The sequence below is a fragment of the Rhincodon typus genome, chromosome 17 (genome assembly GCF_021869965.1).
Source record: "Rhincodon typus isolate 14 chromosome 17, sRhiTyp1.1, whole genome shotgun sequence".
NCBI lineage: Eukaryota > Metazoa > Chordata > Chondrichthyes > Orectolobiformes > Rhincodontidae > Rhincodon > Rhincodon typus.
The window spans coordinates 57,436,026-57,448,093 of record NC_063348.1 but is presented as its reverse complement, the minus strand read 5'-3'; the positions used below and the strand labels follow the sequence as shown (position 1 = coordinate 57,448,093).

General features: G+C 41.7%; 1 protein-coding gene across 1 annotated transcript in view; it reads left to right on the top strand.

Moving 5' to 3' along the window:
* Nucleotides 1-12,068, top strand: part of LOC109915225 (zinc finger DHHC-type palmitoyltransferase 13) — a 50,484-nt gene that overhangs the window by 620 nt on the left and 37,796 nt on the right. The window contains exons 2-5 of the mRNA XM_048607167.1: nucleotides 2,867-3,039; nucleotides 8,154-8,276; nucleotides 8,395-8,472; nucleotides 10,908-11,052. Coding sequence (XP_048463124.1) covers nucleotides 2,867-3,039; nucleotides 8,154-8,276; nucleotides 8,395-8,472; nucleotides 10,908-11,052 — 519 coding nt within the window. The remainder of the gene's footprint in view (nucleotides 1-2,866; nucleotides 3,040-8,153; nucleotides 8,277-8,394; nucleotides 8,473-10,907; nucleotides 11,053-12,068) is intronic.

The window sequence follows — 12,068 nt, the reverse complement described above, 5'->3', positions numbered from 1 at the left end:
GGACGGTGGGGATTGAGGGGGCGGTGGTGACGGGGCGGTGCGGACGGGGCGGTGGGGGCGGTGGTGACGGGGCGGTGGTGGTGGTGGCGGTGGGGACTGAGGGGGCGGTGGTGGCGGTGGGGACTGAGGGGGCGGTGGTGATGGGTGTGTCTGTGGAACTGGGTGAATGCGGTCAGTATATTGTGCACATGGAGGAATTCAGGGCCCCCTGTCCCTTATCGTGTTCTCGTCCCCAGGGTAATTGCAGCTGTATATTTGTTGCTAATGTGTAGGACCTAATTCCTGCTTCCTGTCTTCAGGTTAGGATTAGGGGGAATCTTGGGGAGGAGGCAGTGATGATTCGGGGGAATGTCATGGAGACTTATAAAAATTCTAACAGGACTGGACAGGGTAGATGCAGGGAGGATGCTCCCGATGGTGGGTGTGTCCAGAACCAGGGATCACAGTCTGAGGATTCAGGGTAGACCATTTAGGATGGAGATGAGATATTTCTTCACCCAAAGAATGATGAGCCTGTGGAATTCATTATCACAGGAAGTCGTTGATTTCAAAACATTGAATGTATTCAAGAGGTGACTAGATACAGCACTTGGGGTGAATGGGATCAAAGGTTATGGGGAGAAAGCAGGATTAGGCTATTGAGTTAGACAATCAACCATGTTTGTGAAGAATGGTAGAGCAGACTCAAAGGGCCGAATGGCCGCCTCCTGCTCCTATTTTCTGTGTTTCTATTTCGCTTGTCTGTGGGTTGAAAAGGTAGTGAGCAACTGATCTGCTTTGGTTTTTTTCGGGACAGAGAACCTCATAGGTCACCAACTTGGTGAGAGAATTAATGAGTGATGGTACTCTCATTTATCGAAGTGGAGAAAACACTTCCAAAAGAGGTTTTTGGGCGACTTTTGAAAGCCATGTATCGTATTCACTCATGCACACTATATAAAAGCATTTGTGGGATGTCTTGTGGGTCAGTGGGCAATGTCCATGCCTCTGAACCAGAGGTTCTTGTTTCAAAACGTACACCAGGTCTTAACAGCTATGGAGGGCATGTTTGTAACATGGCCAAACTGTTTGGTTATAACTTGTAAATTCACTGGTCTTGTGGGACAGTGATAGTCTGGCTATGACAGAGCCAGAATGTCTGGGCTCAAGTCCCACCTGCCCCAGACATAGCGTGTCTGAACGGGTTGATTAAATCTGCTTAAAATAAAATCAGTTTCTGGTGAGTTTAGTTGCTAGTTTAACTAGCCATGCATGTCTGAAAGTGCCTGAACTCGGAAACTAAGCAGACTCAACCTGGTCACCACGTGAATGAGAAACTGCTTGTGAATACAAGGTGTAGTTGGCTTAAAGGCCTTGTGCCACACTGCCTCTGGGCCAGAAATCCCATCTGCTCTAGGGATGTAGCATAACATGTCTGAACAGGCTATTTAAAAATATCTGTGAAAGCATTTGTAAAAGCTATCATTTTCTGCTTTAGTGTGCCATGTTGTGGAGTTAGCTGGATACAGTTCTTTTGATTGACTCAGGGTGGGGGTAGGACTGTAAAGATTGAGGAACTGAAACTCAGTGGAGCTTTCTAAGCCGTTACTACGCTCTTGTTTAGTATCAGATTGCTCAACGCTTCTTGCAAACATGTTAACGAATTCTCACAACACGCTGCTTGATATTTTGCTATTAAAGTAGATTATGAGCAGTGTACTAGTTTTTCTTCTCCAAAGCTAACATCAATTTTTGTCACTGGGTGTACAGTCGATGCTGAAAATTATTTACCCTTTTTCCAATAAAAATCTCAAGCCTGGAAAGGGTGTTGCACCTGAGCACTGGTAAACAAATCCTGAATGATTTTTATTCCCTAGGGATGTTGCAAGAAATCCATTGTATATACAGATTAAAAAAATACTGTAGGTGGTGCAAAATATTTTTTACTCAAACGGACAGAATTGAGAATTTCACATGAACACAAAAGTTTAAGTATGGGACATTCAAGACCTCAATCCTGCTCAGCCATTCAACAAGATCATGGGTGATCTGATTGTAACTTGAAATACATGTTCCCAACTACTGCTGATAACCTTTCACCCCTTTTACTTAAAAAGAATTTATCTTCTTTTGCCTAAAAAATATTTAATGATTCTGCTTCCACTGCCTTGTCAGGAAGAGTTTCAAACACTGAGAGAAAAATTCACCTTATCTTGGTTTTAAACTGACAACTCCTGAAGTTCAAACAGTGATCCCAATTCTAGGTGCTCCCATAAGTAAAGGCATCTTCTCCAATCCACCTTGTCAAGTCCACCTCAGGACCAACTTATGGTCTGACATCACCTTTTTCTCTCTCACTGTCTCTCGCTACTCCAGACCAAACCACAAACAGATTCTAAACAAGACCTCACACCTAACATGCATTGTCTAACCTAAAATGTGACATCTTATTTACATTAATAAAACCTTTAGTTGTCTCAAGGCAGTGACTTGAAAGCAATTTGGGGATTTACATATACATATTAATCAATTAAAACCTTCTAACTGATTAAAGATTTAACAGCATCTTGAGTTTGTTTAATACATCCTTATCAGTTGTGTGACCCTTTGTTCTTTTACTTCCAAATTCTGTGTCTGTCCTCATCTGACCTGCATCTCTCAGTTTTGTACCTTTTTATTCAGTTTCTGAATTTAGATATTCAATTGGAACAGGTGGGGAAAAAAGGTCGAGTGTTCTTGTGGGGCACTGTGAACAGAGGCAATACTAAGCAAACTGTTCACAAGCTAAGTGCCCTCTCAGTTCGATATAATGCATGGCATAGGTAAGGGAGACATTTCTCCTCCATCACCTCAGTGTTTCATTTCTGCTCATATGTTTTATCTATAGTGTCACCTCAACTGTCCTCATGAGCACCAGGGGCCACACAAGCAAGGATCTCATGGCAACGGCAGAGAAGAGCTGTTCAATAACTCAAATCAAGCCACAAGTCCAACTGAACATCAGGGTGACCTCGCTTTTATGGAAGACTGTAGCAACTGGGATATTGTAAAAGCTACCCAGTAAGTACATTGTGAGTGGCACTGTTATCTAGCATATTCACTCGGTTGTCTGAACACAATGTAAGGAGCTGGAGCAGACCATGTGGCCCCTTGAGCCTGCTCAGTCCTTTTAATGGGAACATGTCTAATTCGCTGTCTCATCTGCACTTTTCCCATGTGCTCCCCATCTATCTTGATTGCAAATCTCTTATGCATCCTTTTCCTTTTGAGGACAGAACTTCAACTTTTCTTGTGCATAGTTTTACATGTATTTAATGCAAGTTGGCACTGGATGTGGAGGTTCCTTGTTTACATACTGGATCAGGGTTGGAAATTGGATAAGAAACATGCACTACTGTATCAGGAACCAGTTACAATGAGAATATAACTGAATGGTCTGAGAAACCACTAAATATGTTCAGTGTGAAAGATCCTGACAGTACTGAATCTTTACTGCCCTTGAACTGAGTGGCTTGTTAAGAGGGCTGTTAAGAGTCGACCACATTTGCGTGGGCCTTGGCTCACCTGTGGACCTGACCAAGTAAGGTTCGTGGATTTTTTTCCCTACAGAACAAGCAAGCAAAGTAGGTTGTTACGACAATCAGCAATGTTTATACGGTTGCAATTAGACTAGTTTTTAATTCCAGACTTTTAAAAAAATTTCCAGCTTCACCATTTGCCATGATGAGTTTCGAACCCATGTTCCCAGAATATCAATGATTCTGGATTAATAATTCTAGTGACATTACTACTACATCACAGCCTCCTCCTTAAAAATATCTGTCCCCCTCCACCCCTGGCATTTTCAGAGCTAACTATATTCTGGTATTGGGAAGATTAAGTAGCCGGGGAGACTGGGTGAGTCCTGGCATGATTGACGTTAAGCTGGTCGAGGATGTGGTGAGGGAGTTACCCAGGTTATGGGCAGAGGCTGAGTGTTGTCCAGGGGAAGGAAGATGGTTAGCTGAGGGTCACCTGGGGTGGATGATGAAAAGAAAGTAAGTCTTTCAGTGTGGAGGTGGGTGTTGGAGTTGAAGGTGGCTCGGTGTTCGGGGTGGCGTTGGGGTTTTGGGGATGGAGAAGTTTTGCTGGGTGTGTACAAAAGTATTGTCGAGAGTATGAGCATTGGTCCTGGGTGCCGAATCAGGGTTAATGGCAGGATTCTCGGCAGTGTGGAGGAACAGAGAGATCTTGGGGTCCACATTCATAGATCTCTCAAAGTTGCCACCCAAATTGATAGGGTTGTTAAGAAGGTGTATGGTGTGTTGGTTTTTTGGCAGGGGGATTGAGTTTAAGGGCTGCGAGGTTATGCTGCAGCTCTGTAAAACCCTGTTTAGACCACACTTGGAATATTGTGATATGGTAAGAACTGCCGATGCTGGAGTCAGAGATAACACTGTGTGGAGCTGAAGGAACATAGCAGGCCAGGCACAATCAGAGGAGCAGGAAAGTTGACGTTTCGGGTCGGGACCCTTCTTCAGAAATGGGCTGGATGTAGAGGTTGTTGCGGCCAGGGCCAAATTGGGAATGGCCTGAATGTAGATTGCAGTCCATTGGGGATGATCCGGTTCCATAGGCAGGTACTCAGAAAAGCAATGTGGCTGTAGTACCTGGTTTGCTTCCTTTATTCTTTATTCATTCATGGGATAAGTGTGTTGGTAACCAGGCAGCATTTATTGCCCAGAGGGCAGTTCAGAGTCAACCACGTTGCTGTGGGCCTGGAGTCACATGTAGGCGAGACCAGGTAAGGATGGCAGTTTCCTTCCCTAAAGGACATTAGTGAGCCAGATGGGAATTTCCAACAATTGACAATGGATTCATGGTCATCATTGGATTCTTAATTCTAGATTTTTATTGAATTCAAATTCCACCATCTCCCATTGCGGGATTCGAACCCATGTCGCCAGGACATTATCTGGGTCTCTGGATTAACAGTCCAGCGATAATACCACTAGTCCATCACCTCCCCTATGGTCGGGCAATTTCAGGGCTGAGGGGGTGCAAAGGAGATTTACCAGGATGCTGCCTGGACTGGAGGACGGGTCTTATGAGGAAAGGTTGAGGGAGCTAGGGCTTTTCTCATTGGAGCGAAGAAGGGTGAAAGGTGACTTGTTAGAGGTATACACGTTGATGAGAGGCATAGATACAGTGGATAGCCAGGGACTTTTTCCCAGAACGGAAATGATATTACGAGGGGGCGTAATTTTAAGGTGATTGGAGGAAGGTATAGGGGAGATGTCAGAGGTTGGTTCTTTACGTAGAGAGTGGTGGGTGTGTGGAACGCGCTGCCGGTGGTGGTAGTGGAGTCAGATACAAGGGGACATTTAAGCGACTCTTGGATAGGTGCATGGATGATAGTAAAATGAAGGGTATGCAGGGTGTTTGATCTTAGAGTAGGCTAATAAATCGGCACAACATCGTGGGCCGAAGGGCCTGTACTGTTCTATGAATCGTTTGGCGGTGGTATAATTGGGGGTAGCTGTGTGTGGTACTCAGTGGTCCAGGTGGTGTGAACTTTGTTATGGGGATGAGCATTGTTGGGCAGACGGGAATGAGGTCAGCAGTATCCAGGTTGTTGTGTGAGCTGGATTGCTTTAAGAATGTCACTATAAAAATACATGCTGAAAATTCCCCTTATGTCAACTCAACAAAATTTCACACAATCACCGAGATTGCTGTCAAGTCTGATGCACTAAACCGCAATCTATCTTTCCTGTTTTGCTTCTGAAATGTTGAAATTGTAGAGTGAGCACTTTTGAAACAGGGATGGCAGTTGCATTGGCATTCAGTTGGGTACCTCGTTGGCACCTTCATGTGGCGGTAGTGAAATATTTGGTATGATTTTGTCCTTCTGAATGTATCAGCCTGTGATAACGAGAATCATGGACAGCAACAGTGTTGTGGCATTATATTTTTGATTGTCAGCAAAGTGCAGTCCTTATTGTGGTATTACTGTAGTAGGTACAATTTTCATGGGTATTGTATGAAATACTTTGAAAATATATACATACAGTGTACTGGTTGACCAGTTAATTTATGTCATTAATTGTGGCATTCAGTCACTCAGTTCAGTGTGGAACCAAGCTAGACAGGAGAATTCTGAGATTCAGCACTCCTTGAACCTGCAGGGTACGGACCTCAGGTTTTTGCATCTGAGATGCTTTCTGTGGTATAATACAATCTACACTGACTCTGGAAGGCAGAAAAGTCACTTGCATGTAATTTGATGCATTAACATGAACAATAAATTTCAGCACACTTGTGTGATATCACAAGTCTGATGTATTGTGTTACTCATCTTAGTTTCATAATACTGTGCTTCTTCAGAAAAAATCACTGGCTGGATAGCAGGCTGACAGATGCTGGGCTTCCGTGACGATGATAAACAATATTACAGCAGTACCTACTGAATTATATTTAGTAGCACTAGAAACAAGTTGTCAATTCCTGTATGCCACTGTAGTTGTTTTCCATGTCCTACTGTAATTATTCATTGTTTACAAAATGCATGGCCATGTATTTTACCCCAGGATCAGACGCTCCACCATCAAATGCTTGAAACGCCTTACAGTTGCTTCCTTTGCAATTTGATTCACAGGAAACAATTTCAAGATGCTAATAAATTATCAAGTATCAATTTTAAATGCCATATTTATAAAAAATTTAGAGGTAGTGAAACCTGCCTGTTCCAAACCAAGATAGTTCTTAAGCTCTTGAAGAAGAGTTGTATCAGACTGGAAGCTTAACTCTGTTTCTGTCTCCACAGTTGTGGCCAGATTTGCTGAGTTTCTCAATGCTTTAATTTTTATTTAAGACAGTTCTCAAACTGTTTTGAGATACAAACTTGTAAAGCACATTCTAAAAGCTGCAGGTGCTCGGCATCCTGTTTTCCTTTCATTTCTAAGACCTGCATTCTGTAGCTCTGAGAAGGTAAACATTTTCTCTCAGGATCAGGTTCCTATTGAGATGAGTAGACAATCTTGCCCATTTGTAGATGGATCTGTTGAGAAAAGTGTTACATTTTAAAGCACTGATCTTTCTTTCCTAACCACAAATTCACTTAAGTTGGGGCTTGGAAAGAGAAAGGAACTAGGTGACCCTGTAAATTAGCTTTTTTGTCCTTCACATTTGGCACCCATTTCTAAATTTAGGCAACATTTGCTTCAGTATAAAATTAACAGTGGAACTGCTAGATAATTAATTTCCTGAGTTAACACTAGCTAGCATTCCCCTTGGAGGACTTGGGGACTGGTGGTATCCTGCACCCCCCTCACTCAATTTTTACAACTACCTCCCTGCTCAAACCACTTCTGCAGCCTTCGGTTGTCTTGGTTCCACCTTCTGCAATTCTCTCACTAAATCTCCGACTCTTCTAAGACCCTCCTTAAAATCCAGTTCTCTGTGTAAGCTTTAAGCTACCCATTTTACTATATACTTTAGGCTTGACATCACTTTTCTTCTGATTATACTTTTATGCAGTGGTTTGGGATATTATTATATATTATTGGAGCTGTGCACATAGTACATGCTGCAAACAACCTCTATCGTGGCACCTTGCCAAGATTTGTTTGACCTCCCCATAATTGCTTCCATATAGAAGGACAACGATGGCAGACATATGGAACGCTTTCACCTGCAAGTTCAAGCCACTCACTATTCTAACTTGGCACAACATCACTAGGTCGCTGTGACTGGTTCAAAATCCTGGAATTTCCAGCTGTACAGCCCTGTAGCCATCCTTCCACCACAATTTCTTTCGTTCAAGAAGGTGGATTACCATCCCTTTCTTAAAGACAAGTAGGGATGCACAATAAATAATGACTGTGCCAGCAATGTTCATATCCCATGGGTGGAAAAAATTTCCTGTGTTCTCTTGGCATTCTGATCAATATTCATTCCTCAGTCAGCATCTCAGAAATAGATTTCACTCATAGATGTTTATGCACAAATCAGCTGGTGCACTCCCTGAAATTGAAATAGTGCTTGAACTTCAAAAGTGGAGGTGCAGTTTCAGTACTTGCTAATGATTATGGATAAACTTGCCTTATATTTGGAAGAAAATGGCTCTGTAGCCAAGCTCAGTCCATCTTTGTCTCACTTTCTTTTCTAATAAAGACCATGTTTAACTCTTTCAGATACGGAATAATTGATAGATGTAAAGAGCTAATAGAAGCTGGTTATGATGTCAGACAGCCTGACAAGGAGAATGTGACATTGCTTCACTGGGCAGCCATCAATAACCGAATAGATCTAGTCAAGTAAGTCATGTCAGTTCCCCTTTTGAAGTTTGTTTTTTGCATAATATTTCATTGTACAGTAGTTCAGTACAAGCGTACATGTTCTCATTATAGTAACTTCCCCAAAATACATCCACAGATACTATGTTTCAAAAGGTGCCATTGTGGACCAGCTAGGCGGAGATTTAAATTCAACACCCCTTCATTGGGCGACCAGGTAAAGTTGCAGAAAAGCTCAATTCCTAACAATTTTCATAAATGTGTTGTTATGTAGCTCTTGAGCCATAAGTTCTAATTATTCAAATGAAGGATAGAAAAGTCTGATGCATGAGGTGTTTTGTTTTGAATATGTAAACTGGAACATACCAGTCATTTTTCACTCGTTCATTCCCTAACTCTAGCTAATTTCCAGGATTTGAAAACAACTGTTATACATAATAAACTTTTGACAGTAAACTGCCTTAGCATGGAGGAAATATTATTCAAATAGGTTTTACAACTTAATAGCATTGCAATTAACCTTCAGGTTAATGTTGAAATTTGACAATTCAGCTTGAAACCTTATTAGTCACTGTGTTGTAAGAGATCCGAGCAGGCACCGCAGCTTTTGTTTTGTCTTTAATCTTGGTTCATATTTTATAAGTTTCTTTTTTTAGACTGTTTCTGTAACAGATGAACTAAAATTAACATTAATTAATTTTTGCATTGATTTACTTTTGTAGGCAACTTTATATCCTAAACCACACAACAAAACTTGTCCCTTTTACTTTTAACACAGCTGAAGATGCATATCACAAGAATTATTTAGGTTGTTCCTTAAGCAGTCATTTGATTCCCAGGCCCTAGTCTGTAGTCAACCTTACCACCCAAGGGCTTTCTTTCATTCTTTTCCTCTTGCAGCCTGGCAATTCTTAACTTGGGAACCATCCTTTATGATGAAGGTTTTTCCATGAGTATTTCATCTGGTAAAAGCTGCGCAAATCTTCTGGTCTTGTTTGAAATCCCCATGAATTTGTTTTTCTTTACAATGTGAACACAAGCTCCGTCTACTTTCTCAGAAATATGAGGCCTCCAGTTGCACTGCACCGCACCCCCCCCCCAAAAAAAAACAAAATCAAAATTCCGGTAGACTGTGTGTCTGACAGTTTCAAGGATGCCAGTGAAATTCTAGCCTTCTCAAAGCCTGCTTCCAAAGCAGTGGGAATCATATGAGCATCTAGCATCTTTGAGACTCCAACTTACTTGATCTGCAAGTCAATGATTACCTTAAAGCATAACAGACGCAATCTGACATTCTCAACACCACCTTGCAAGTTTGGAGATTATCATTTTAAACGACTTAAACTCACCTGATTCCCCAACACCATCCACCATCAATAAGGTCCAAGTCAGGAGTGCGATGGGATACTCCGCACTTGCCTGGATGGGTGCAGCTCCAACAACATTCAAGGAGCTTGACACCATCCAGGACAAAGCAACCCAACTTGATTGGCGCCACATCCGCAAACATTCATTCCCTTTGCCACTGATGCTCAGTAGCAGCAGTATACCATTCACAAAATACATTTAAAACAGCACCTTCCAAACCTATTACCACCACCATTGAGAAGGACAAGGGCAGCAGATACATGGAAATACCACCTGCAAGTTCCCCTCCAAGTCACTACTATGCTGACTTAGAAATATATCGCAGTTCCTTCAATGTCACAGGGTCAAAATCCTGGAACTTCCTCCCTAACAGCATTGTGGATCTACCTTCACCAAATGGACTGCTTCTCTTCAGGAAGGCAACTCACTACCATCTTGTCAAGGACAATGTTTGATGGGTGATAAATACTTGCCCAGCTAGTGATGCCCATGTTCCCTGAGTGAATTTAAAAAACAGACATGCCATTCACTTTGTATACATTGGTTCTTTACAGCAACCCCAGTGTCCTTTTAATCATTAACCACCAAGCTCCATAATTATACAAATTTCAGAATGGGTCACATGCCCTTTTTACTCTAAATTACAAACATAATCCCAAAATCTGGCAGTTTATAAACCTTACATTTGTAACAATACTTTTTTCTATGAAAAACTACAATGCTGTTTGGGTGTGGCTTGTGTAACACTGTTGAGCCTTGACAGTTAACCTTTGCATATAATCCTTGCAGCTGTTTTTAGGATAGTGTTTTAAATAATTTTTTTGTTTTACTTTACTTCCCTCTCCCCCACTTCATTAGTAGCAAATGAAAGCATTTACCTGTTCCTTTGTGGAAAAATATTCTTTCCTTCAATTACTGAATGCAATTACTCCAGAATTCAGCTGTTCCGCATAATGTGTTGAGGTCCAGAAAGGTTTGGAAAGGTTGTAGAAATAGAAATAGGACAATCGTGGTTATAGTGGTAGAAGGGAAAGAATTAAGAATTGACCAGATTGAATATGAAAAATTGGAAAATTTATGCGATTTGAAAAGAGATGCATTTAAATACAAAATGCCCAGGAAACCCTCAAATGAGACACATTGATTTATTCCAAATAAGCATAACATACTTTGCAGTTTGCTGGTTGTAAAAATTATGCAGAGATAACATTTCAAACTGTGGCATTGTAAGTATTGCTAATGGGAAGTTTTTAACCAAACAGAGTCCTTTCTATTACATTCCAGGCAAGGTCACTTGTCTATTGTTGTATTACTGATGAAATATGGAGCGGATCCCTCCTTGGTTGACAGGGAAGGATTTACCTGCCTTCACCTTGCAGTTCAATTCCAGCATATGCCTATCGTAGCATACCTTGTGGCAAAAGGTCAGGTATGTCAGATTGTATTGGGGATGAAAGTACTCGCATGGCTGTAATAAAGTGCATTTATTTGAAAATGTTCTGTTGAAGTTGATGCTAAGGAAAAACTGAGGTAACACCTGGTTCGCAGTCTGAATGAAATTTGATCTGTGCACTTCCTCTTTAAGAATCATTGTACTGTAATGTATGTTAACACGTGCATGTCTCTGCTTTAGAAGTCACACCATGCCTATTTCCACACCTGTAGTTTCGTGAAAAGGTTTTAATACAGGTTTATCTTCTCCTTGCCAATCATCAACCATTTAGCAGATGGGGAAAAGTCATTTCCTTCCAGCAATTAACTGTCATATTGAATTTAATACAAACAAAAATTGCTGGAAGAACTCAGCAGGTCCGGCAGCATCTACGGAGAGAGAAACACGATTAGCCCACTATGACTTTTCTTCGGAATTGAAGTGATGTGGAAATATGAAGGGTTTTATGCTGTTGGGGAGTGCCAGGTGGAACAAAAGGGAGGGCCAGGGATATGTATTTAATCTCACCAATGTCAAGAAGACCACATTAGATTAAAAAAATGCAGTTAACTCATTTCTCCACCTGGAAGGAGTGTTAGTACTGAGGAGAGAGGTGTTAAGTGTTTGGTGATGGCATTGTGTTGGAAGTGATGGAAATGGCAGAGGAGGATCCTTTGAATGCGGCACCCGGTGGGGTGGAAAGTGAGGATCAGGGTTACCATATCCTGTTTCTGGAAGGAATGGGAATGGGTGAGGGCCAAAGTGCAGGAAATAGATCAGCCACAGTTAAGGAAAAAGGAAGCCAACAATGATTGAGGGAAAACGCTGTCGGAAAGGCATTTTTGAAAGTAGCACCATCAGAGCAGATAGAATGGAAAAGGCGGGAATGAAATCCTTACAGGAAGCAGGTGAGGCATTCCAGGAGGTAGCATCACCAGAACAGATGCAATGGAAAAAGTTGTAATGGAATCTTTATAGGAAGCAGGTTGTGAAGAAATACAGAGATAGTAAGA